At 46.7% G+C, this 25,345-nt stretch overlaps 1 protein-coding gene across 1 annotated transcript in view; it reads right to left on the bottom strand.

Moving 5' to 3' along the window:
- LOC138299672 (interferon regulatory factor 9-like) overlaps positions 1 to 25,345 on the bottom strand; it is a 209,017-nt gene that overhangs the window by 156,783 nt on the left and 26,889 nt on the right. Inside the window, exons 3-5 of the mRNA XM_069238144.1 lie at positions 25,114 to 25,297; positions 15,716 to 15,822; positions 6,873 to 7,014 (exon numbers count right to left, since the gene is read on the bottom strand). Of these exons, the coding sequence (XP_069094245.1) occupies positions 6,873 to 7,014; positions 15,716 to 15,822; positions 25,114 to 25,297 (433 nt within the window). The remainder of the gene's footprint in view (positions 1 to 6,872; positions 7,015 to 15,715; positions 15,823 to 25,113; positions 25,298 to 25,345) is intronic.

The raw sequence follows: 25,345 nt of genomic DNA, 5'->3' as shown, positions 1-25,345 counted from the left end.
TACGGCTGGTGGTAAATCCGTCACATTTGGGACGGATTACCACCTCCTCCAAAGTTGGAATAACCCCCTAAATCTACTAACTGACCCTGTGACTGAAACCACTGTCGTACTAGATATTCCTGCAGCAGACGCATGTGTAGTCGTGCATCGAGCACTATAGTGACGCATGAGGCCATCATACCCAGTAGACACATGACAGTTCTGACTGTGACTTGTTGATTGGCTTGGAAGCATGATATTAGCTCTTGGAAATTGTGTATTTGTGCTGTATTGGGATAGGCTAATCCCACCTGAGTGTCTAGAATAGCCCCCAGATATGGCTGAAACTGTAAAGGCTGAGATTTTTGGAAATAGATGGTGAAGCCTAGTTGATGGAGTAGGTCTATGATAGTTTGAGTGTGTTGTTGACACAGCGGTAGAGTGCTGGCTTTGCTAAGCCAGTCATCTCGATACAGGAAAACATGGATATTTTGTCTGTGCAAATGTGCTGCTACAACTGCTAGGCATTTTGTGACTACTAGAGGTGCAGTAGTTACTCCGAATGGAAGGAATCTGAATTGCCTGCTATCACAAATCTTAGATATTTGCAATGTGGTGGGTGTATGGGAATGTGAAGGTAGGGGTCCTTTAAGTCTAGGGCTGAGAGGAAGTCGCCTTGCTGGAGAAGGGGGTCACATCTTGAAGAGTGACCATATGAAAATGCTCTGACAAAATGTAACAATTTAAGGCCGTAGGTAGATCTAAGATGGCCTTAGAAATCTATCCTTTCTTGGGGGATTAGGAAATATAGGGAATATACTTGTGACCCTTGATGTTGTAGAGGGTCTGTTCTACAGCTCCTTTGAGTAGGGGAGCTTGAACTTCTTGTTTGATCAATGTTTGGTTTTACGGAGAGACTCTGTAAGTCTGGGGTGGAATGCTTAAAGGTGTGTTAATGAGCTCCAGATACTAACCATGTTGGATGTCTAACAACCACTGGTATGATGGTATTTATTTCCTTGTGAGCAGAAAATCCTGTAATCGGCCCGACTGGTGTTAAATGGTCGGGGGAGGAGAAGGAAGTCACTGTTTTATGGTGGTTGATGGTGGTTGGTCTTTCCTTGCCATTGTTGCTAGAACCGAACACACCCACCTCAGTTGCACCCTCCACAACACCTGTTCTGTCCACATGCATGCCTTCGAACTTTGGGACCTACTCATCTCATCCTCCCTGGATGTCGCCTTCCTAACTGAAACCTGGATGAACCACTCCTCAGAACCAGACATCGCCAAAGCCATCCCGGACGGCTATAAGATCACCTGCAGAGACCGCACCAACAGACCGGGAGGAGGGATCGCCATAGTCCACAAGAACACCATCAGAATCTCGACCAACACCAAAGATGCCCTCGCCGCCGCCGAACACTTACATTTCCAGATTCACATCAGTGCCAACACCACCCTCAGAGGAACACTCGTCTACAGACCCCCTGGCCACAGGTCAGTGACTCCATCGCTGACGTTATCAGCGCTCACGCCCTTGCTTCTACGGACTACATCCTCCTCAGTGACCTGAACTTTCACCTGGCGAAAGCCAACGACAGCAACTCCACCGCCCTGCTCGACAATCTCGCCAACCTTGGTCTCAAACAACTTGTCACAATGCCCACCCACTCCGCCGGCCACACGCTTAACCCCGTCTTCTACGCCAGCAGCCACGTCGCCTTCAGCAACACCACCGAACTCCACAAGACCGACCACCGTTGCGTCCACTTCACCTTCAAGAAACTCACCATGCACCACCACCCGCAACAGATTCCCCACCGCAGCTGGAACAAGGTCACTGATGACCAACCGATCTCCACCCTCGCCCCAGCACCACCACCCATCACTTCCGACCCAAACACAGCCAGCCGCCCGCAACCTCAGACAATGGACAGACGACTGCGCCAACACCCTCGCCTCGATCAAGAATCCCTTAAACAATCGCACCAGCACTAAGGCCATCTGGTTCACCGCCGACCGTCAGGCCTCCAAACGGGAGTGACGAAAACTCAAGAAGAAGTGGCGCCACGAACAAACAGAGATCAACCACACTTCCCTCAAGAATGCCATCCGCAAGCACCACCAGCTCATCCAGATCACCAAGAGATCCTCCAACAAGGAACGCATCGACAACAACGCACACAACAGCAAAGAGCTCTTCAACATTGTTAAGAAACTCACAAACCCAAGGTCCTGCTCAAACGACACCCCACCTTCGCAAGACCTCTGTGACTACCTCTCCACCTTCTTTCACCGCAAGATCACAGACATCCACAGCAGCTTCAACACCTCGACCCCCACGACAGCCGCTGTCACCACTAACCCTGACTCACCGGACCCCAGCCACACCAACCTCCTGCTCTCCGGGACCCACATCAACGACGAGGATACCATCAATATTATGAGCACCATCCTCTCCGGCTCACCCTCCGACCCCTGCCCTCACCACGTCTTCAACAAGCAAGCTCCATCATCGCCCCCCAACTCCGAATGATTGTCAACAGCTCCTTCGAGACCGCCACCTTCCTGGAAAGCTGGAAGCACACCAAAGTCAACACCCTGCTAAAGAAACCCAAAGCAGACCCAAGCGTCTCAAGAACTACCGGTCCATCTCCCTCCTCCCCCCTTCCCGGCAAAGGTCATCGAGAAGATCGTCAACGGTCAGCTGACCCACTTCCTTGAAGACAACAACACGCTGGACACATCTCAATCCGGTTTCTGTAGCAACCACAGCACCAAGACCGCCCTTATCGCTGCCACCAACGACTTCAGGAACATGCTAGACAGAGGTGAAACTGCGGCCCTCATCCTCTTAGACCTCCCGGCTGCCTTCGACACCGGCTGCCACCACACCCTTTGCACACGCCTTCACGATGCAGGGATCCACCACAAAGCCCTGGACTGGAATACATCCTTTCTTCTCCGGCAGAACCCAGAAAGTCTGCCTCCCTCCCTTCCTATCTGAAGCCACCAAGACCATCTATGGCGTTCCCCATGGATCCTCCCTCAGCCCAACCCTTTTCAACATCTACATGGTACCGCTCACCAACATCGTCCAATCACACAACCTCAACATCGTCTCCTACGCCAATTACACCTAGCTGATCCTCTCACTCACCAAGGCCCCACCACCGCGAAAATCAACCTCCACAGCGGAATAAAGGCGATCGCCAACTGGATGGAGGGCAGCCGCCTGAGACTGAACTCAGACAAGATGGAGATCCTCATACTCGGCTCCAACCCCTTTGCCTGGGACAACTCCTGGTGGCCAGCCACTCTAGGAACTGCACCGACGCCCACCACCCACGCACGCAACCTAGGATTCATCCTGGACTCATCGCTCACGATGACCCAGCAAGTCAACACTGTCTCATCTTCCTGCTTCAACACCCTCCGCATGCTCCGCAAGATCTTCAGGTGGAACCCCACCGAAACCAGAAGGACGGTCACCCAGGCCCTCGTCAGCAGCAGACTGGACTACGGTAATACTCTATGCTGGAACCACGGGCAAGCTCCAGATCAGACTGCAACATATACAGAACGCCTCTGCACGCCTCATCCTCGACATCCCACGCTGCAACCACATCTCAGCCCACCTGAGAGACCTACACTGGCTCCCCGTCAACAAGAGGATCACCTTCAAGCTCCTCACCCACGCCCACGAAGCACTCTACAACGCCGGCCCTGCTTACCTCAACGAGCCGCTCACCTTCTACACTCCCAAGCATCAACTCCGCTCCGCCAACCTCGCCTTCGTTCCTCGCATCCACCGAACTACAGCCAGCGGCAGATCGTTCTCCCACCTCGCCGCCAAGACGTGGAACTCCCTCCCCGTCCACCTACGACAGATCCAGGACCTGCTGACCTTTGGGAAATGCCTCAAGACCTGGCTGTTCGAGCAGTACCATCTCCCCTGCCCCTCCCCCTCAGCACCTTGAGACTCTTGCGGGTGAGTAGCGCGCTCTACAAATGAATGATTGATTGATTGATTGATTGAGATCAGTCCGGGGATATTTTGCCTGGTAGTTCAGGCAGGACTGAAAAGGCGTCCATTCCATCAGCAGGGCATTCTCTGATGAAGTTGGAGGTAATGGAAATATAGACCCCGAAAGCTGGTGCGAAAAGCACGTCGATCAATGAGCAATAGTTTTCTAAGAGATTATATGCAAGATAGGATACAAGTTCGAAAACAATACAGACAAGGGTAAGGGTGACACATGAACTGAAAGAAGCCCAAGAAATGTCTCATCCCAGAGTGCAGACAGCCACGACTAAAACTCAACTCAACAGCAGAAATAAAACAATCTAACAATGCAGCCTATGTCCAAGGGCATTTTCACCAAGAGGAGGAGTCACTCTACCTCGTGTCTTCAAAGACTCCTTTGAAGAAAAACAACTTGCAAACTTCCAGACCCAACATTAAATGGCAGAGATATGCAAAGCATGTGTATTTACAGCCACACATGCCATCAAACAGCAAATCTATTGACCTTACCCTGGTATGAGCAAAAAGGCGCATCGCCATGTCATGGAAATCTCCTTCCGTGCCACAGACTGACAAGTGGTTGCACGACCTGACCAAGTGGGTACATGCAAAATACATATGCTGTCTGACTCCTCATAGACAGGGGACAGGGAAAGGAGATATGTGCATTTAAGTGGCTATTTGGATGCACTCGAAGCAAAATCCAATGAAAAACCACCATGGCAGCGGCAGGAAAGACAAAAGAATACACAGTAAACAAGAGTGAAAATAGAACATATAGTGGATTAGGCATAACCAGCGGTGCCAGTGGGCTGAGATGATTTCAAAAGGGCTGGGTACTATGAAAAGCAGTCTCACCGAGGGCAAATGCTGTCCCTTCGCCGACCCCTTTATTCTTTTCTCTCCTGTCTAGGCATGGTTTCACTGCCCTGCCCTCCAAGTCTGAAAATAGATGTGCTCAATCATGGGCACATGAGAATTGACTTCCTCTGGAAAGTAGAGGGAATGTGCTGAATCCTGGTTACTTCTGTTGAATTTGTCTGGGTGTCATTCTCGGACACCAGGCATTTTTCTGCAACGTCTCCACATTTTTCTGCATTCCGCTTGCAGTAGCAACGTGCAAACGGCAGGGGCCTTTACTTTATACACTTCCAACTGGGCCCAAAAGAAAGGACTGGTTTAAAGGGCTATCTGCCATACTTTTGTTGAGCATAATACTGGATGAGAGGTCTGGAGCATAACACCTAGGCGCACAGTATGTTAGCACTTCACAAGTGCTTAATTAACTTACTATACTTACTATGATCAACTACAAACTATGATTTGGAGGCAGGTTTTTAACTTTGTTCAGCTGCCTATTTAAGAGATGTGCTTGCACTATAGGAATGCAAGATCTATCTGTCTGTATGAGTAATTAAATATTTATGTAATTATTTTATAACACTGTTCATCACAGTGGAGGGTATCAGAGCGCTTATCACACACAAAGGGATAATCAATCATACACATTTGTAAATCAATGTTCGGGCAATAAGACAATGAGGGTTATAACTTGTAAGGTGTAGGAATCATACCATCCACACTTGTAGACATTATTCGTTGGGAGTGAATGGTCAAGAAAAACACAAAGTCAGGATATAAAACCTAACATAGTGATTGTACTACTAAGACTAATTCTTCCCAACTGAACCTTTCTTTGCAATCTTAGAATGACAACAGACTGAGAAAAAAACAATAAGGATCCAAACCCATGACTTACAGTTTGAATGCAGCTCCTTAATGATGATAAATAGAGCATAGTGATATAAATGGAAACTTGCAACTTACGAACTCGAAGTTACAAAATTATCTCAGTGTCATAAGCAATAGTCCACTTACCTGTCTAAATAACACATCTATGATCTGCATTTGACATGATGTGCTCTGCAGCAGGCACATTAACCCACTACGCTACTTTCTGAGTTTTGTCACTGGACAAAACACAGACTTTTTTCCAGAACCTTGTTAACCACTAGAGTTATTTTACCACTATATTAATCCCTTACAATTGCTGGGCACACAATGATCTCTGTAACAGGTGTCTTAACCCTGTAATATATTTTAAAATACAGCTTCTTTGTGACCAGTTAAGTAGTCTAGATGGGTATACTGTCCTTATTGGAAGTTTCTTGACAGCAGATTTCTTTTTAAACCCCACCCCTCATGGCTCATCCCCCTTTCCCCTGCCACACCTTGCCTGCCAATTTATGGGTTCCCTGAGTATTTCTTTCCAATTCCAGCACTCCTCAACGGTGACTGATGAGTAAATTTAATGGTTGAATGGTATAACAGTTGATTCTAGCCTTAATCTTTATGTACTGCACCAAGATTTTTATACCCATGAAAAGGGATGTGAAAGATGGTGATATCAAGCTCGGAAGATATTGAAAAACCAATAAAGACAATAAAAGAATAGATTAGAAGGGAAAGCAGACAAATTCACAAAGTTGAGAATCAGTGGACTTTTGGATAAGTAAAGGCACGCAGTGTAGAATGATAACAGTACAGTGGCAGCAGACACTAAATAAGATAATAAAGCAGATCATAAAATAATAAAAAAGAAAGAAGACATCTATGGGTCAGGCAACAGGGACCAGAGAGGTGAAGACATGGACAGGTGAGGGTAAGAGGGCCAGTCCGACAAATGCCTACAGAGCAAGGTCAGTGGGGACCAGTGTACAGGAAGGACAGTGAGTCAGGGAGTAGGTGGACATAACACACAGAACACAGTCAGTGGGATAGAAGAGTCAAGAGAAAGGTACAGGGAGCAGATGGGTGGAAATTCAAAGAGACACATGGATAAATGAACATTCGTGGGTCTTACTGTCAGGGCTTCTTTGTGGACTGTCTGGAATCATCTGGGGGCTGCCTGAGCTGCCCTGAGGACTGTTCGAGGCGCTTCCGATCCCAGAGTCCTCTGGGTACAGCGAGCTGCTGACTGTGGGGGTACTTTCCACCTCCGCTTCCTGAAATGGGACGTGAGGGTGAAGACTTTGAACAAATTGCCTTGCAAACACAGTTCTGAGTGCATAAGGACCGCAAAGCCCAATATGTGGGATTCAGTGACTTTCGTCCTCATTCTCACAATAATGAGCACACATAAGCTCACGTTCATAACCAGAAAAAAAGGTGTTAAAATAAGATTTTTTTTAGAGTTCCATACATTTTATTTTCAGGTTTTGTTTACCATGTAAGCCAAAACCAACATAAATAGTGATAGCCTTATTTTTCCCCCTGAACCTCTGTCATTTATGGTGAGGAATTACTACCAGCCAGGACTGGTTTAAGTTAATACTGTGAAGGTAGAATTTTCCTTACAACTACTATTACCACCATAGAATGCCAGGTCCATTCCACATGAGCTCGATTCTTAAACGATTAGTCAGGTTTTTAAGTGCAGAATACAAGCATGCTGGTTTAAAGGTCTTAGATAGAACAGCAATGCGTAGCACACACTACAATATGTGGGGAGGAGAGTAAAAGAAGTGCAAGTGTGAGCAATTATGGCCTTCCCTCTGCCCTTCTGAAATTGTGGTGTGCCCTTGAGTCTCCCAGAAGTTCTGGCGGCCCCACACACGTTTGGCCACAGCTGGTTCTGAAGGCTGGGGGGCTTATGGTTTTATACTCAGAAGAGCATATACCATTACTTGTACAAATACACAAACGTTCCCTTACAAATTTCATTTGAGAGGAAGTTATGATTAGGATACAAAACCTAAACGCCACAGAAATGTGCCAGCTTTGCTCAGCAACACAACATCACAGCCACCTCAACACCCCAAATGCAGAAATTATTTTACTACGCCAGTCTAAATGATTGTGTGGGTGTGTAGCAGTTCAATTACGACTCTTGCACTATTTTGGGGGTGACGACAACCTTTTACATGGCATTTAGATGGACTGTAAATTTACATATATTCTGTGATATACTAATAATTCACGTACTCCATATGACAAAAACCTCTACAGAAAGGTCATCAAACAGGGGGATATGCCTATATTCAGGGTATTGCTTGTTTTGGTGTTAATACCTTTTTTATTTTACTATATGCTGGCTAGTAGCACAATGGTTTGCCTGGTGTTCAATGAGACCCCATGTTGGAGGCTGGCCCTCTATGTAGTGTGCAAAACTAGGAACGCTATGCAGGGGGTCCAGACAACCACATGTTGGTTTCCAGAGGTAAAAGTTAAACCTCCTAATGCTCCAATTTTTAAGGTAGCTGATCGAGCAGTTAGGCTTATCCTGGAGATGTGCTATGTTTTTGCTCTATCCTCAATTCCAATCATGCACCACACATACTCAATGAATAACTCAAGACCAGATTTTATAAACTAATACTTCCGATTTTTATCTAAATTTTAAGACCAAGATCTTTAGAATACGTTAAGTACTTTTTGAGATATGACTTTTTAAAGTTTTGATAAAGTTACTCTTTCTGTGCGTAATTACGCACCATTGGAATCAATGCACAGTCACCTTTAAAAATGCATTCAAAATCGTACAGTTGAGTTACCAGTCTCTCCTTTTGCAGGGTGGTTGCAGCAGTTGGTGGGCACACTGTGCCAGCTAAAGAGCCTCAGGCGGCTCCCGGTTCCGGCAGGAGCAGCTTGGAAAGTCTCTTTGCAAAGGCACAGGAAAATGAGCTGGTTTGCAAATTAAAAGATGGTGCCTTGGGGTCCCCTTGTGCTGTTGAGGTCGCTAGGGGCTGGGGACCTGGGGCACACAGCAGATCCCGTGATGCAAGGCTCAGGGCGGCCAGGTGCAGGGCGAGTTGGAGATCCAGGAGCTGTGCGCAACAGAGTCCTTTGGAGCTGGAGGTGAGTCTCTTTGAGGGCTGCTTACAGGACAACATGGGCACTCTGGTCAGAGGTCCGGGGTGTTCCTGAAGTCCCTCGACTGGGGCTTCCTCCTGATCCTTTTTCAGCTCCGAGGGAGCTGGTTTTCGAGTTTTCTGACTTCAGTTGACCTGTACCCAGGGTACTGGCGTAACTTGGCCACTGGAGGGTGCAGTGCCACCAAATTTAGCACACTTGTAGGTCACGCCCGGGCGCTCATTGGTGTTTCATCGGGTCCAGCTGAGACTTCTGGTTGCAGAGATATCAGCAGGTCAGTGAAGTGACCCTCACTGGCTTGTTGGTTCTTGCTTGCTTTTTGAGTGGTGCCTCCATTCAGAAGGGAGATCTGGGGTGTTTCTTGAAACCTGGAGGTCCCCTGTGTTTCTTGGGGTCAAACCAGTGTCCAGCACCTCCACAGCTGCGATTTTTGCGCCTTTTCCTGTGTGGCATGTCCTTAGTTCTCTTGCTTTGGATCTTCTTTGATGCTGGTCTTCTTTGTCTTTTCAAATCTGATTTCTTGGTCTAGGGGAGCTCACTAAATACTGAATTTAATGGGTGTTTTAATGGAACCTGGTAGTGTCCAGTGGGACACTTACCCTTGGGTGGCTACACCCACTACAGTGACTCCTTCCTGTGGTAAGGGTCACTTCTCTAAACCTAATTGGCTATTTTCCTGCCATCCAACATGGAGGAAAATGAAATGGAGGATCCTCTTCGCCTCCAAGCCCCTAGGGGTGGTGCATGCTCAGTGAGACCCCTCCTCCTACCCTTAGTGTCATTTTCCCACCTTTGCTCTGTCCAGAAGTGGGAGTTTGCAAAGGGGGAGGGCATCTGCTGCTAGCAGCAGGCCTGGGGGTCGAGTTTCAAGAGCGGTAGTGCTTTGAAGCTCATTTCCAGGTAGTCCACATTCCTGAGGGAGGCGGAGTTAGCTCCTCCACCCAGGAAGGGCATTGTTTTACAAACCATTGAGACAGGGCTCTCCCCCAAAGTTTGTATATTGGCTGTCTGGATGTGGTAGGCTGGCTGGACCCAGTCAGCAACCATGCCAGGATAGTTAGCATTTGCAGGGGGCACCTCTAAGGTGACCCCAGAGTACATTTTATAATAAATCCAATACTGGTACCAGCTTGGATTTATCATTCTTGGTTGTTTGATTCCAAACAATCCAGGGTTCAGAATGGCCATCATGTAGCTGGGAAACTTGTATTTAACCAGTGTCCAGCACATGCATTAAAATGGCTGCTCTGTTCACTCACTATGTCCCAGGTTTGGCAAGGACACAGTGGGGGCATACTGTTCATGCAACTATGCCCTCACATATAATCTGGAGCACCCTGCCTTAGGGCTATAAGGCTTGCCAGAGGGGTGTCTTACCCATAGTAAATGCATTGTATGATGGACAGGGCACACAGGTAGTGTGCCAAGTCGAGATTGGTGTGTTAGGTTTGCACCAGAAAACTCAGCCTGCTATGGCAGTGTTGGGTGCATCTGGATGCATGGTCCTAGAGGGTGGCACAGTCAGTGCTGCTGCCCTCAGGGGGTTACCCATAGTAGCCCATGCCCTGGGTACCTAAGTACCTTTTACTAGGGACTTATAGTGGTAGCTAAAGGTATATCCAATTACATTGATAATGTTTTAGGGAAAGAACACCAGCACTGGGAACCTGGTTAGCAGGATCCCAGTGCACTCCAGTCCAGTCCTGGGAGTAAGGGGGTACTGCAATAGGTGCCAGTTTCCCACACCCCAGTCCCTTGATTGTGAGAAAATTGTAGGTTTGTGCTTTGATCGCTGCACGAGTATGCGTCTTGCCTGCCACCAAATTCTATTTCTAATGGTTGGCTTATGCAGTGTAATCATGCACTTTTCAGCATTTGTATGCTAGTTGGTAAATATGGGCCACTGACTTGCATGTACCTGAAGGTGGGGTTTTTTGTTTTTGTTTGTTCATGTATTAGGTGTGGCCCACCGCCTCTCCTCTGATTAAGGAGAAATGGAGAACTGATGGCCCTTGCGGGGCAGTGCCAGCAGCAATGCTGCACTTGTTGAAGTGGGGCCTAATCGAGCACTCCGCCTAAATCATACCAAACTTTAAGCCAAGGATGAGTTCAGAAACATGGGTGACAGCACATTATTTTTGTTTTTTCAGTGTCTTCTCAGACACTTCAGCTGCTGCTGCTCGTACTGTTCTGGTAAATATATTTTTAACGCACCCATTTGTTTAGCCAAGGAGTGTTAATGTTAGGCCTTTCCCAATGAGATGCTCACATTTGCATTTGGAAGACTACCTCTACCCTCTAACCCACTGGGGTATTTAACCATTGATTTTCAACAAAAAAAGGTAGAAAGTTTATTTTGTATTTCACAAGTCTGTCAAATGGGACTGTGGAGAGCTCTTTCCGCAACAGAATGTGGTTGCGGAAAGAAGACTGGCAATTCAATAGATTGGTTTAGCTGGAATTGAGATAACAACATTTGGTACGAATTTTAGGTAGGTCCGAACAACTACTTTATGCATGAGTATTTGGAGAAAAAAAAAGGTCCTAGCAAGGTTAAGGTCTGGAGCTCACTTACACGACTGAGTGAAGTGATAGCAACTACGAATGTTACCTTCCAAGACAAAAATTGTAAAGGGCATGAATGTAAAGGCTCAAATGGTGGGCCCATGAATCTTGAGGGTGTAATATTTAGGGCCTCATTCACTAAGTTTTGGAGCAGGGCAGCGCTCCAAGCCTTCTTGCTGAGCAGCCCTGACCTGCATCAAAACAAAATGGCAGGAATGCACCGAATCTATAAGATATGGTGCATTCCCGTCCATGTCCCCTGGGCTGGTGCACAAATTGCTGCCTAGCGCCAATGCAGGCAACCTTGCACCATGGTGCAAGGGTGCCTGCGTTGCAGGGATGATTGTTTATGAGCAGGAAGGAGCACCTTCCTGCACATGAACAATCATTAAAGGCCGTTTTCTCTTTCTATGTGTGCTGTAGAATGCAACACACAAAGAAATAGCAAAGAAGCAGGGAAAATAATGCTATTTCTCCCCGTTGTGTCATTTTAACGCTAACCCTGAGGTGACGTAGGAATCTGACACCTTCCAAGACTTGTAAATTTGGGAATGTGTCATATTCCTTTGGATTCCACTGGTGTTGCGTGGGAATACCCTCAGCAAGCGCCCCTTTTACACAGTGTTACGCATGAAAGTGGTCCATATTTACAAGGCCAAGAAAAGTCACATAATGTGGCTTTCCGTTGCCTTGCAAATATGAGGCAGTACACTGCTCTACCAGAGCGACAAAAGAAATGACACTCAAGTGGCGCAGTGTGCCGTAAATAAGGCCCTTAGATTCCAAGAAGGTTCTGGAGGTTTCCTTGGTGAAATCACTCTCTTAAGTCCTTCCATGAAAGCTTTAATGACTGGAATCTTGAAAAGTGAAGAATGTTTTCTGTTCTGAAGGTAGGTCGCTGTGGCTGCTAAACGTAATCTTAGGGAAGTGTAAGCTAAGTCTCCTTTTTGCAAATGAAGAAGGTAGGAAAGAATACCCTGCACTGGGATCTTGGAAGGGTCAGTGACGGAGACACTGGCAGACAAAACATTTCCATTTTTCTGCATAGCATGCCCTAGTAGTGGGTCTACGTGCTTCCTTAAGAATGTCTATGCATTCTTGAGACAGTTTAAGATATCAAAATTCTATTGGCATTTGGCCATCTGCTTGGAAGGCCAGGAGGGTCGGGTGAGGCATAATAATGTCTGTATTGTGGGGTGACCTGAGCAAGCTGTGGGAGGTTGCTTGCTGGCTTTCATTGAGACTAGGTCCAAGAGGTTGTTACCCCAAAGGTCTCTCCAACTTCTAAGCATTGGAATGCCATGGTGCCAGCGTGGGAGCCCCATCCTGGGGCTCCACCGCGTCCAGTAGTGGCCCGTCTTCTACATTTCTGGGACCGGGATCATCTTCTGCAGCAGGCCTGTGCATACGGCCCACCTGTGGTGGGCAGCGCCAAGACGTCCTTATACTCCTACTTTACTCCCCAGGTTCAAAGACAGAGAGCATCCTTCCTGGTGGTAAAGAAAAAGCTGCACGAGATGGGGCAGCTGTTCTCTTCTCTGCTAGTCTGCGGGTCCAATCTGAGGATGTTGTGCATTTTTTTCACAGCTCCCTCTGGCTTGGGGCTGGATTGAACATTACGACAAAGATACTATGCGGCCAGAGACCTAGCCACTCTTTGCAACCTTACCACCAACATTATAGGCGACGAGGGGCGACGTACCCTTCCAGGTCGCAGGTGGAGCTGGAACAATCGAGGGCAGTTGAAACTGCTGCCTCACTGGTGGGGACCATGTGAGACATATGTCTTCAGCAAGCCGCTCCTCTGCATCAGATTTGGAAGACTCCACTACTCCTAGACATTCTGCCTGGGGTCACTCCTGGTTCTGTGGAAGATTTATTTCGAGAAGCTTTGTGGGGCTTATCAGGGGTGTTCTGTCTTGTTTCTAAACTGTGGTTGTGAGGTGGGATGGTTTACAGGCGGCCTATTAATATTCCTTTTCTGTGCTTCTATCTGAGGGGTTGGGGGGGAGGGGGAGTCCAGGTGGGGGGGGGAGGGGATTACGGGACGGGCTCCAATGTCATATTGTCTTTCTGGAGTGTTGGTTTTCCACCTCTTGCTGGTGGCTTCCTCCTTATATATATTTCTTCCGTTATGCATCTGGTTGGCCTTTGGGATTTTGTTGGTTCCTGTTTGGAGCCTGTGAGGGAGGTTGTTTGGACAGGGTGGTTGTGTGTCTCAGTCCTTGGAGGGTGGTGGGGGAACTGTTGGTTTGGTATTTTGGTTGGTTGTGTCTTTTTGTGCATTTGTTAGTCTGCTGGTGGTGGGACATATGAGGCTGTGGCAATGTGTGTTTGGTACAGCGGGGCCTGCCTGATACCGCGAGGTTCCTGTACGACTGGGTTCTCTAAGCAACTCTTTTTCTTCTTAGTCTTCCACTCATCGCTACGCATAGTAAACTGCCTATATGAAATGTGCGGTGCCTGCCGTCCCCATCTAAGTTATATAATGTGTTGTACTACTTCAAACAACGTAGCGTCCATATAAGGGTAAGGACCCCCCCCCTCTTCTGCTTGATTATTACCGCCCCTTAGCTATGCTTAATGTAGACTACAAAATCTTGAGTAAAATATTGGCGACTTGGCTACTTCTTCATGTGTGTTCTTTAGTTCATCGGATCAAACAGGCTTCATTCCTATGCAGCAATTATTCCTGGCATTAGATAATAGAGAGCATCCCCTTGGATACACTGATTTTCTCGGTAAACATTAGGAAGGTATTCGACTCACTCCGCTGTTAATTCCTATATGCTACTATGCTTAACATGGGTTTGGGTTTGCCGTTCGACAAGTGGTCGAAGCTTCTTTACACTGGCTCCCTGGCTGGGATCTGTATTGGTGCCTTGATATCGGAGGCTTTCGCGATGTAGCAGGCTACTCAGCAGGGTTGCCACCTGTCACCAATTTTATTCGCACTAGCAATGGAGCCCTTTGATTGCTTTGGTTCACCAGAGACTACACTTTCAGGGCCTGAGCATCACCGCTAACTGTACCTATCTCTCTCTGTATGTAGAAGACATGTTGTATCTTAGGTGGAAGGAACTGACCTTCTAGGGGCAGTAGCTGCGCTGTCGGATTTCAGGCCTCACTTGGGACTTGTAGTCAACTGGAACAAGTCATGTAACTACACCCTGAGGGGAGATGTCCCTGCGCGGGGTCCTTTACCCACGGCGCTGACGTGGGGACGAGATATGGTGAAGTACCTTGGAGTGGCTTTTTACAGCTCCCGGACTTGATCTATATGTGGAACTTCGGGTGTATGTTGACTGGGCTGCAGTGCTCCATCGACATTTGTACCATCTTGCCTTTTTCGGTCAGTGGCTACATGGCTGTCTTCAAAATGACCATATTGCTTTGCTTAGTTTATCTACTTGCGGAAATCCATTGGATTTGCCCCAAAGATTTCTTCGGGAGCTGGATGGTCTGCGCTCTCACTTTACTGGGGCACCTCACGTCTCTGCGTTGCTCTATGGTAGCTGCATGAGCCCGTGGCTGCGTGGGGCCTTGCTGCTAGATACTAGAAACTAGTTCTAAAGTGTCAAGAAATTCCTGCTTCAAACATATTCAGTTCTTCTACTTATGTGTGTGTCTGCTAGGTATGTGCACAGGTGCCTAGATGTGTGTGGTCTATGCAGATGGGTGCCTCCATCAGTGTTGCTAAGTGTGCAAGGCTGTGTGTCTGGTCCTTTGTCATTTATGTTGCATTTTCTACATATGTTCATGTATGTGTTCGTAAAGGTTTACAAGCATACTGTCTTTGACAATACTTGTTTTCCTATCAGTTCTTAATATAACAACGTTGGAAACGTTGGTAAAACTCAGTGGGTCAAGGTTGAACGAGTCCTATATTGGAGCATTTTCAATCTAAAAGTCACTATGGTCCAAAGAAAACATCACAACCTGGCTACATTCACTTATCTTCATGAACATTTTGAGCACAAATCATTTACTTTTATCGTAGGATTTGAGGAAGCTACTTTTTAGGTCTGTCATCTCTATTGATTCCATCTTGTTCAGTGACCTTATTCAGCTAAATCATGTTTCTCCCTGGGGCCTGCCATGCAGATAATGAAAGATCACAAAAAATGTAAAACCTGTAATCTGCATTTGCCACAGCAGATCAGGCAGAAACATGTACCAGAAAAGATAGTGTCTTAACATTACACACTCAAGGAGCATGATGATACAGGTTTAACAATGCACCAACACAGCAGGAGCAGAGGCTCTTACCATGCAGATGATGATGGAGGCTCGCTTAGGCTTCACCTCGTCATCAGAAGACACATCCCTGGTTTCCTCCTTCACCTTTCGCTTCCTGCTGCTGGATGCCTCTTTTGCTGCATAAAAAGCAGAGTGGCTAGTGAAAAGACCACCCAAATAGTGGAGGAAAAAGGATTATTCAATATGTTCTTTTAAAAACCACAAACCACATCTGTTAGTAGACACCACAACCCCTCTTTTTCACAGACACCATTCAGAAATTGTTTTGACATAATAGACCACCAGATTCTCTTGGCTGACAGAATACCAAATACCATTTATCAAACGACACTATAAAAACACCCTGCTAACAGAAACCACCCAAGGCCTTTTACAATACATACCACAAAACCTCATCATCAACATGAAAATACCATATACCCCCTGACAACAGGTGTTCCAACACGGCAGGCTTTGAAAAATCATAAAAATTTTACTAAATCTGCAGGTCGAGAAACTTTAGTGATCTACTCGACCTAACTGTAATGTACTTGACCCGTAAACTGGTTTCACATTGTGTGATCACTGGCAAATAATGCAAGGTTGAGCGATTGGGATCTGGATTTCTGATCTGACCTCTATTTTGAGTGAGAAGGTCCGACCTGTTGAGGAGTTTCTCGTGTGGAATTACGGACAGTTCCAAAAGTGTTGTGGACCAAGGTTGACATGCTGATGTGGGAGCTACAAGGATCATTGTGATTGAAGTTTGTCTCCGTTTGCGAACTAGAGACGGAGTGAGTGGGAGAGGTGGAAAGCATAAGCAATTATCTCTGACCAATTCATCAATAAAGCATTGCTCTTGGACCGAGGGTGTGGTATCTGGACGTGAAGTTTTGGCAATTTGATTTTTCTGTGGTGGCGAAGAAAACTATTTGTGGTGTTCCTCACCTTTGAAAGTACTGGTGAGGGACTTGTGGGTGGAGTTAAGATGGTCTATGAACTGTTTGTCCATGCCTGGGAGATAGTCTGCCACTATGTAAATATGGTGGTGAATTGCCCATTTCCATATTGTCTGAACAAGATGGGACAACTAAGAAGCACGTGTCCCTCGTGTTTCTGCATTTAATACATGGCTGTCATATTGCCTGTACAGGCTAGAACCAGAAAAGCTTGGATTGCTAGGAAAACTGCCTGCAACTCCAAGTAATTGATGTTGAAAGCTTGTTGAAGGTGATCCCATACACCATGTATTGTGAGGCTACTGAGGTGAGCTCCCCAACCTGTCTGCGACACATCTGTAGTGAAAGTGATTTGAAGCACTGGGTCCTGAAAGGGCCGCCCTTTGGAATTCCACCACTGCAGAGAGCGGTGAGTCTGGTGGTCCAACAACATTAGATTTTGGGGCGGGCCCTGTGACTGAGACCACTAATGAGATAGACACTCCTGTAAGGGATGCATGTGTAGTCTAGCATGGGGAACGACGGGAATGCATGAGACCATCATCCCTAGTAGTTGCATTACTATTCCCACTGTGTAGGTGTGGTTGTCCCGTATTTGGAAAATGAGAGTTTCGAGCTGGACTTGGATATGCTAGCCCTGACTGAGCATTGAAAATTGCCCCTAGGTAAGGCTGTATCTGTAAAGGTTGGAGATGGGATATGAGAAAGTTGATTGTAAATCTTAGAGTATGAAGAGGTGTATTGTGATTTGAGTGTGACGTTGACATTGTTGGTTTGTACTGGCTTTGATCAGCCAGTAGTCCAAGCACGGAAGGATATGGATGTGTTGTTGTAAGGAAATGCCTCCTTGGCATGGTTAACTCCTAACATTTTGCCTTTGCTGATGCTAAGTTATGATTTGAAAGTGTGCTGGGACCCCGCTAACCAGGCCCCAGCACCAGTGTTCTTTCCCAAACTGTACCTTTGTCTCCTCAATTGGCACAACCCTGGCACTCAGGTAAGTCCCTTGTAAATGGTACCCCTGGTACCAAGGGCCCTGATGCCAGGGAAGGTCTCTAAGGGCTGCAGCATGTCTTACGCCACCATGGGGACCCCTCTTACAGTACATGCGCACTGCCTCTCAGCTTGTGTGTGCTGGTGGGGAGAAAATTACTAAGTCGACATTGCAGTCCCCTCAGAGTGCCATGCCAACCTCACACTTCCTGTGGCATAGGTAAGTCACCCCTCTAGCAGGCCTTACAGCCCTAAGGCAGGGTGCTCTATACCACAGGTGAGGGCATGTGTGCATGAGCACTACGCCCCTACAGTGTCTAAGCAAAACCTTAGACATTGTAAGTACAGGGTAGCCAATAAGAGTATATGGTCTGGGAGTTTGTCAAACACGAACTCCACAGTTCCATAATGGCTACACTGAAAACTGGGAAGTTTGGTATCAAACTTCTCAGCACAATAAATGCACACTGATGCCAGTGTGCAATTTATTGTAACATACACCAAGAGGGATTCTTAGAGATGCCCCCGGAATACCTACCTGACTTCTAGTGTAGGCTGACCAGTTTCTGCCAGCCTGCCACACACCAGACATGTTGCTGGCCACATGGGGAGAGTGCCTTTGTCACTCTGTGGCCAGGAACAAAGCCTGTACTGGGTGGAGGTGCTTCTCACCTCCGCCTGCAGGAACTGTAACACCTGGCGGCGAGCCTCAAAGGCTCACCCCTTTTGTTACAGCACCCCAGGGCATCCCAGCTAGTGGAGATGCCCGCCCCTCCGGCCACTGCCCCCACTTTTGGCGACAAGGCTGGAGGAGATAATGAGGAAAAACAAGGAGGAGTCACCCACCAGTCAGGACAGCCCCTAATGTGTCCTGAGCTGAGGTGACCCCTGCCTTGGGAAATCCTCCATCTTGAGTTTGGAGGATTCCCCCAATGGGGTTAGGGATGTGCCCCCCTCCCCACAGGGAGGAGGCACAAAAAGGGTTTAGCCACCTTCAAGGACATTAGCCATTGGCTACTGCCCTCCCAGACCTAAACACACCCCTAAATTCACTATTTAGGGGCTCCCCAGATCCCAGGAAATCAGATTCCTGCAACCTGAAGAAACAAGAAGGACTGCTGACCTACAAGCCTGCAGAGAAGGAGGAAGACGACAACTGCTTTGGCCCCAGTCCTACCGGCCTGTCTCCAACTTCGAAAACCTGCTCCAGCGACGCATCCGACAGGGACCAGCGACCTCTGATGCCTCAGAGGACTGCCCTGGACTAAAGGACCAAGAAACTCCCGTGAACAGCGGCCCTGTTCAAAACCAGCTACTTCTTTGCAACAAAGAAGCAACTTTCAAAGACTGCACGTTTCCCGTCGGAAGCGTGAGACTTCACACTCTGCACCCGACGCCCCCGGCTTGAGATCCAGAGAACAAACACCTCAGGGAGGACTCCCTGGCGACTGCGAGCCCGTGAGTAACCAGAGACGACCCCCCTGAACCCCCACAGTGATGCCTGCAGAGAGAATTAAGAGGCTCCCCCTGACCGCGACTGCCTGTAACAAGGGACCCAACGCCTGGAACCAACACTGCACCCGCAGCCCCCAGGACCTGAAGGAACCGAACTTCATCGCAGGAGTGACCCCCAGGCGACCCTCTGCCTAGCCCAGATGGTGGCTGTCCCGAGAAGACCCCCTGTGCCTGCCTGCACCGCTAGAGTGACCCCCGGGTCCCTCCATTGTTTCCTACCTGAAACCCGACGCCTGCTTTGCACACTGCACCCGGCCGCCCCTATGCCACTGAGGGTGTGTTTTGTTTGCCTACTTGTGTCCCCCCCAGTGCTCTACAAAACCCCCCTGGTCTGCCCCCGAGGATACAGGTACTTACCTGCTGGCAGACTGGAACCGGAGCACCCCTATTCTCCATAGGTACCTATGTGTTTTGGGCACCTCTTTGACCTCTGCACCTGACCGGCCATGAGCTGCTGGTGTGGTAACTCTGGGGTTGCCTTGAACCCCCAACGGTGGGCTGCCTATGCCCCAGAACTGAGACTTGTAAGTGATTTACTTACCTCCTAATCTAACCTTTACTTACCTCCCCCAGGAACTGTTGATTTTATGCACTGTGTCCAGTTTGAAAATAGCTTATTGCCATTTTTACAAAGACTGTACATGATATTGTTTTCAATCAAAGTTCCTAAAGTATCTAAGTGAAGTACCTTACATTTAAATTGTTTAATGTAAATCTTGAACCTGTGGTTCTTAAAATAAACTAAGAAAATATATTTTTCAATGTAAAAACGTATTGACCTGGAGTAAGTCTTCGAGTGTGTGTTCCTCATTTGACTGGGGGTGAATGTTTGATTTGTTCTGCATTCCGTCCATCAACTGTTGTTTTTGCGTTTGTCGCCCCAAGTAGGAAGGGTATGCCCAGATGTGGGTCCCTTGCTCACTATGCCACCAGATTCAAGCTAGCCTGGCTGAAGAGGGGTGAAACCCCGAAACCGGTCCCCGGATGCTTGTTTCTGGTCCAGGGAGGACCTGGTCTGTCAGTTCGAACTGGACTGTTCCCATAGGGAACAGGGTCAAGACTGATTTGCATATGGCTGGGTCCAAACTGGAATGGCATGGTGAGCAAAAAAACTGATGGATTAAACCCAGATCTGTGACTGGGGATGAATGTTTGATTTGTTCTGCATTCCTTCCATCAACTGTTGTTTTTGTGTTCCTCATTTATTGCCTTTGTGTGTACAACAAATGCTTAACACTACCCTCTGATAAGCCTACTGCTCGACCACACTACCACAAAAATAGAGCATTAGACTTATCTAATTTTGCCACTATCTTACCTCTAAGGGGAACTCTTGGACTCTGTGCACACTATTTCTTACTTTAAAATAGTGTATACAGAGCCAACTTCCTACAGTTGTCATCTGAGGTATGCTGCAACTACTGCTAGACATTTTGTGGAGACCCTGGGGGAGGTTGTTACCTTGAATGGTAAAACCTTGAATTGATAATGGTTCACAGAAATGACAAATCTGAGGTACTTGTGGTGTGCTGGATGGATGGGAATATGAAAGTATGTATCCTTCAGATCTAAAGCGGTCATGAAGTCGCCTTGTTGTAACAATGGAATTATAACTTGGAGAATTACCATATGGAAATGCTCTGATGGAATGTAGAGGTTGAGTGGTCTGAGATCTAGAATAGGTCTGAGTGACCCGTCCTTTGGAATGAGGAAGTATAGGGAGTATACTCCTAACCCTTGCTGTAAGAGAGGAATTGGTTATTGTTGGAAATTTTTCCTTTTGCAGGGTCATCTCCAATCTTTTGGCATCCTGCCTCCTATATTTTTTGTGACCAGTTTTTGTTGGCTTTTGAACTCTGGGCACTTTACCACTGCTAACCAGTGCTAACGTGCATATGCTCTCTTTAAAATTGTATTGTTGATTGGTTTATCCATGATTGGCATATTTGATTTACTAGTAACTCCCTAGTAAAGTGCACTAGAAGTGCCCAGGGCCTGTAAATCAAATGCTACTAGTGAGCCTGCAGCACTGGTTGTGCCACCCACATTAGTAGCCCTGTAATCATGTGTCAGACCTGCCACTGCAGTGTCTGTGTGTGCAGTTTTAAACTGACAATTCGACTTGGCAAGGGTACCCACTTGCCAGTCCTAAACCTTCCCTTTTCTTACTTGTAAGATACCACTAAGGTAGGCCCTAGGTAGCCCCATGGGCAGGGTGTATGTTGAAGTTAGCACATATACTAATGTGGGTTTTATGTCCTGATGGTGAAATACTGCCAAATTCGGTTTTCACTGTTGCAAGGCCTATCGCTCTCATAGGGTAACATGAGGGCTGCCTTTAAAAATGATTAAAGCGTAGATTGCTTTTCGGAACAGATACACATGGAGTTTGGGGTCTCTGAACTCACTAATAAAAATTCATCTTTTAGTAAAGTTGGTTTTGAGATTGTGTATTTGACTTTTAGAAAGTGGGCATTTTCTTGCTTAAACCATTCTGTGACTCTGCCTGTTTGTGGATTCCCTGTCTCGGTTAGTTTGACATTTGGGCTGTTTGCACCTCTCTCTAGACAGTGACACAAAGGGAGCTGGGGTGTAGCCTGCATATCCTGATGAGCCATCTGTGCTGGGAAGGAGTGGTCACTTACACCTAAAAGGGCTGTGCCTGCCCTCACACAATGCAGTCTCAAACCTGGGTTGATAACTCTAGACCTAACAGGTTCTTTAACAATAGCAGTGCCATGTCTAAGCAGGTAAAAACTGACTTTCTTTATAAGTGGCAGTCAGTGTATCAAAGAGGAAATCCTCTTCAATGGGGTCAGTGTGCTTTTGGGCATTGTGGTATGCAGCTGCCTGTGCTATGAACCGCTGATATGATACTGAGTCTTCAGGAGGTGATGGGCGTGCTGGATGTAGATCAGGGTCATTTAGTAAAATGGGATCTGGATCGTATGCATCCCATGGGTTAATGTCTTGTGGCATGTCCCCTAAATAATCTCCATGAGGTGGTGGTTAAAGTTGTTGAGAAAATTGTGACTCAGTAATAGGTGTAGGTGATTGGGAAGGCGGTGGAGGGGTAGACGGAAGCACATGAGAGTGTGGTGGGGAAGGCTGGGGTCAAAGTGGAGCCTTGTCTTTGGAGACCTTTTTAGGTGGAGGAACAGTGTCTAATGCCTCTTGAAATATAAGGTTCCTCTTGATTGGAACGGGGGGAAGCAATTATTCTTCCTGTTCCTTTTTGAATATGGAGCTGGCACTGACGTGCGTCCATTATCTCTAAGATGGGCTCCACTGGTGAGGCTGCTACCGAGAAGTGACTGGAGCCTCTGGAAAATATAGCTTTAGGTTTTGACGTTTTTGGAGTCGAAACCTTGTGTCGAGCCAAAGCCATTGGCTCCAAAGCCCATGTGGTGGGCTTTTTACTCTGTGCCAAAGCATTCAGATCGACGGGTCTGCTCAATCCCGAACCCTGTGGGATGTTCCAGAGGTGGAGGTCAATGCAGAAGACATGTTGGTCTTGGCTATTTTGAGTGCCGAGCTGGAAGACGGGAGATGGAACATCCAAAGGTATTTTTTTTAATCCGACCAGGGTCCAAAGGCATTGGCGATCCGATTACCTACTTTTGGGGGCTTCTTTAAACTCTTTGTATGGGGAGTCAGGGCAAATGTACTCAAAGGTTGCGCAGAGGTAAAAGGCTGGCTTTCAGTGTCGGATTGGACATCCGACTCCAAATAGTCTATAGAGAAGGCCTCCTTCTGTTCGAGCTCCTCCTGCACGTGTTCTTCCCCGAAAATATCAGGAGAGCCATCTGGTGGCTTCGACGCCATCTCCAAACAACTGCTCTTCGGTCCTGGAGTGTCTTTTTGGATCAAAAGGACTGGCAGGCGTAGCAGCTTTCGTCTTTATGATCTGGGAAAAGACACAAGTTACACACCAGGTGTTGATGAGTGTGTGGGAATTTCAAAAGGCATCGAGGGCAAAACCTACATGGAGTCCTTTACATCAGCCCTGCAAATCTGACACCACGTGAAGGAGTAGGCCCGAGACGGGCGCTGCCGCCCCGAAGGATGATGAGACGACTCCCGGCACAGAAATACGGATTGGCTATGTTAGGTAAAGGAATAGCGATCAAATTGCAACACCGTAACTGAAGGAAAGAGGGTAAAGAACAGTTCGGAATAGACCGAGCTGAGGAATACCGGAGCAAGAGAAACACATGTCTGAACCCGACTGCGGAATCTAACAAAGGACTCCATGCCCACACATAGTATCACCAAGAGGAGGAGTCACTCGATCGTGTGACTTGAAAAGATTCTTTGAAGAAAAACAGCTTGTAACACTCCGGACCCCACACTAGATGGAGGACTTATGCAAAACATGTGTATCTACATCCATACATGCCATCTGACACATATTTATCATTTGTACATCACCAAGTTAAGTGTTCTTATTGGTTTTTCATCCTATGAAAATATTTTTTTCCATCACACAGAAGAACAAAAATGGGCTTTCACAACTACTGAAATATATTTTTAAATGTTTATACAGTTGGCTTATTAACTATTTAAATGTGGGTTAGAAAAAACATGATACCCTACAGTGTCTCATTTCATACTTTCTACAACAGGTTCGACAGTTCAATTTATAAAATCCTGGAAGTATGCAGCCAGGGAAGAAAAGGTAATTGTAAACTGACTTCTGACTTCTGTCTCTAAACACAGAGCAAATGTAACAAGATAAAAACAAGATTTAAAAGCATCTTCATTGCTTCTTCACTTTCTAACTGAAGAGAACACCTGTTCTTTCACAACTCGCTAGAATGGGTGAGTAGGTCCTAAATATAGCTGGCCTGTCAAAATCTGACTCGCTATAGCAAGTGGCCGAGTAAATTTCCTGAGGCTAGCACAGTATTTGGCAACTAAGATCACCACAGATCATGTGCTTGTAGTTGCCATGTAACCTCTGGTAATCGCAACAAACCTCTCTCAACAGAAACTACTAAATGCTTCCTACCAGCAGACACCACAAAATACCCTAGGACAGCAGAGACCACAAAATAACATCTACTAACAAAAAGCATGAAATACATTCTGCTGAAAGAAAACAACAAATATCCTCAGGCAATACAGACCAAAAAAAAAAACACTATGAACTAAGAACCAAATGCCATCTACCAAAAGACGCAAAATGCCTCTGCCAAAAGAGATAGTTAACAATCTCACTAAACACAGACCACCCAAACATATTATCTCTGTGTATAAAGATAATGAACTACTGTCTGTCAACAGGATCCATGAAAGAGCCTCTGTCCACAGCGGTTGCCATTTATCTTCAGCTAGGAAAGATACCAACACACCCTCTGCTAGGTTAGGTCATCAAATAACTACTTCAAAGATACCATGAACAGCCTTCTGGTAACAGAGACCATTATTTATCATTTGCCATCAGATATTATCAAAGATCAGATAAAGGACAACCATCAGCTTCATAATCATTTATAATTCGCCTTACAACAAGTAGCTCTAAGCTAGAAAGACCCTCTGCAAACACAGAACTTAAGATATCATTTAACAACAGGGAATGAAAAATAACCGCTTCCAACAAAGTCCCACTACTAACAGATACCATCAAACACTCCATGCCAAGATGGACAACCAAATAAACTCTGCCAACAAAGATCACATAATACTATCTCTTGTCAGGGACTACAACATACCATCTGCCACTAGAGATCACCAAATACCTGTTCAAAGCCTCTCGTATGTTTTTTCCATATTCCTTCTTTTTGCCGTATGCCCCTCAATATGGCCATTTAATTCCATTTGGTGTATATTCCGACACAAATTCTTACTCATCTATAGGCCTGTTCACATACTCTCTTAGCATATTCCTTCCATCCATATGCCGATTTGTACAGTTTTATAGACACATTGCAGTTCTGTGCTGCTCACTAGCGCACTTACCGCTTTGCTCTCCTGGTGGCACCAGGCGGTAGACCTTGTATGGTTCAGAGATGTCTAGCTGGGAGCACTCCGGCACTTCAGCAAACTCAGGGCTTTTGTTGAGAGCACAGCGCAAGCGTGTCTTCCATATGGCAGCCTCCATCTTGTCTCCTGCTTTGTACTTGTTCTTGAAAATTGCCCAGGCCTGAAGAATAGAACCAGCTACTGTTTAATCTCGGACGCCAAGGCTCAC

The sequence above is a fragment of the Pleurodeles waltl genome, chromosome 6 (genome assembly GCF_031143425.1).
Source record: "Pleurodeles waltl isolate 20211129_DDA chromosome 6, aPleWal1.hap1.20221129, whole genome shotgun sequence".
Taxonomy (NCBI): domain Eukaryota; kingdom Metazoa; phylum Chordata; class Amphibia; order Caudata; family Salamandridae; genus Pleurodeles; species Pleurodeles waltl.
This window is presented reverse-complemented; position numbering and strand designations above follow the sequence as displayed.